The 2,500-nt window shown below is 41.8% G+C and overlaps 1 protein-coding gene across 1 annotated transcript in view; it reads right to left on the bottom strand.

The window, feature by feature from the left end:
* LOC127625141 (colorectal mutant cancer protein-like) overlaps positions 1-2,500 on the bottom strand; it is a 132,386-nt gene that overhangs the window by 9,142 nt on the left and 120,744 nt on the right. The window contains exon 15 of the mRNA XM_052100233.1: positions 2,217-2,308. Coding sequence (XP_051956193.1) covers positions 2,217-2,308 — 92 coding nt within the window. The remainder of the gene's footprint in view (positions 1-2,216; positions 2,309-2,500) is intronic.

The raw sequence follows: 2,500 nt of genomic DNA, 5'->3' as shown, positions 1-2,500 counted from the left end.
CAGAAACACATACAGACATACACACACACACAGACAGACAGAAACACATACACACACGCACAGACAGACAGAAACACACACAGACAGACAGAAACACATACAGACAGACAGAAACACATACAGACATACACACACACAGACAGACAGAAACACATACACACACGCACAGACAGACAGAAACACACACAGACAGACAGAAACACATACAGACATACACACACACACAGACAGACAGAAACACATACACACACGCACAGACAGACAGAAACACACACAGACAGACAGAAACACATACAGACAGACAGAAACACATACAGACATACACACACACAGACAGACAGAAACACATACACACACGCACAGACAGACAGAAACACACACAGACAGACAGAAACACACACAGACAGACAGAAACACACACAGACAGAAACACACACAGACAGACAGAAACACACACAGACAGACAGAAACACATACAGACATACAGAAACACACACAGACAGACAGAAACACATACAGACATACAGACAGGCAGAAACACATACAGACATACACACACACACAGACAGACAGAAACACATACACACACGCACAGACAGACAGAAACACATACAGACATACACACACACACAGACAGGCAGGCAGAAACACATACACACACGCACAGACAGACAGAAACACATACAGACATACACACACACACAGACAGGCAGGCAGAAACACATACAGACATACACACACACACAGACAGACAGAAACACATACACACACACACAGACAGGCAGAAACACATACAGACATACACACACACACAGACAGACAGAAACACATACACACACGCACAGACAGACAGAAACACACACAGACAGACAGAAACACATACACACACAGACAGACAGACAGAAACACACACAGACAGACAGAAACACATACACACACACACAGACAGACAGAAACACAGACAGACAGACAGAAACACAGACAGACAGACAGACAGAAACACATACAGACATACACACACACACACACACAGACAGACAGAAACACATACACACATGCACAGACAGACAGAAACACAGACAGACAGACAGAAACACATACAGACATACACACACACACAGACAGACAGAAACACACACACACACGCACAGACAGACAGAAACACAGACAGACAGACAGAAACACATACAGACATACACACACACACAGACAGACAGAAACACATACACACACGCACAGACAGACAGAAACACATACAGACAGACAGAAACACATACACACACACACAGACAGAAACACATACACACACACAGACAGACAGACAGAAACACATACAGACAGACAGACAGAAACACATACAGACAGACAGAAACACATACAGACATACACACAGACAGACAGAAACACAGACAGACAGACAGAAACACATACAGACATACACACACACACAGACAGACAGAAACACATACACACACAGACAGACAGAAACACAGACAGACAGACAGAAACACAGACAGACAGACAGAAACACATACAGACATACACACACACACAGACAGACAGAAACACATACACACACACACAGACAGACAGAAACACATACACACACACACACAGACAGACAGAGAGACAGACACACACACACAGACAGACAGACAGAAACACACACAGACAGACAGAGAGAGAGACAGACAAACACACACAGACAGACAGACAGAAACACACACAGATAGAAACACACACAGACAGACAGAAACACACACACAGACAGACAGAGAGACAGACAAACACACACAGACAGACAGACAGAAACACACACAGATAGAAACACACACAGACAGACAGAAACACACACACAGACAGACAGAAACACACACACATATTGAAGAATAACTGTCTGTAAATATAAATCTTGTGTTATTTATTACTGCAGCTTGAAACAACAAACTTCAACATATAGAGTTGCAGTCATTGATTTTAATTTCATTTTTGATTAAAGTTTCATCTATTTCATAACGAAGGCTTTAACATTATATTTAATAACACTTCTACATTCCTGTGGTCAGTTTACATCAGCTTAACTTTACAAAATATAATAAATGATTTGGATCTGCTTGTTAAAATGATTTGAATTACTCACGGGTCAGTTTGAAACTTGATCTGTTAAAATGAACACTTTAAATGTTTTTATAATATTCAGAAATGTCATGCGTCACCTCCTGAGTGCGCTGGTGAGTTCAGCCGCGAGGTCGCTGTCACTCAAACTCCTCAGATCAGACAGACTGATCGCCGGAGAGTCGCCGGAGTCCTGCCGATAAACACACGGGATCAACAAATCTGATTCATTCATGCATCTGTAGAAATCTAAATAACTCAAAATAACAACCTTGAGCTCATTAACATACGACCACACACATTTACATATCAACACCTATCAGACACTGTCTTAAAGGGACAGTAACAAACAGCCTGTTTCATTGTAAGAACCATGAAAAAATAT

This window comes from Xyrauchen texanus, chromosome 3, assembly GCF_025860055.1.
Source record: "Xyrauchen texanus isolate HMW12.3.18 chromosome 3, RBS_HiC_50CHRs, whole genome shotgun sequence".
In the NCBI taxonomy this organism is placed as follows: domain Eukaryota; kingdom Metazoa; phylum Chordata; class Actinopteri; order Cypriniformes; family Catostomidae; genus Xyrauchen; species Xyrauchen texanus.
This window is presented reverse-complemented; position numbering and strand designations above follow the sequence as displayed.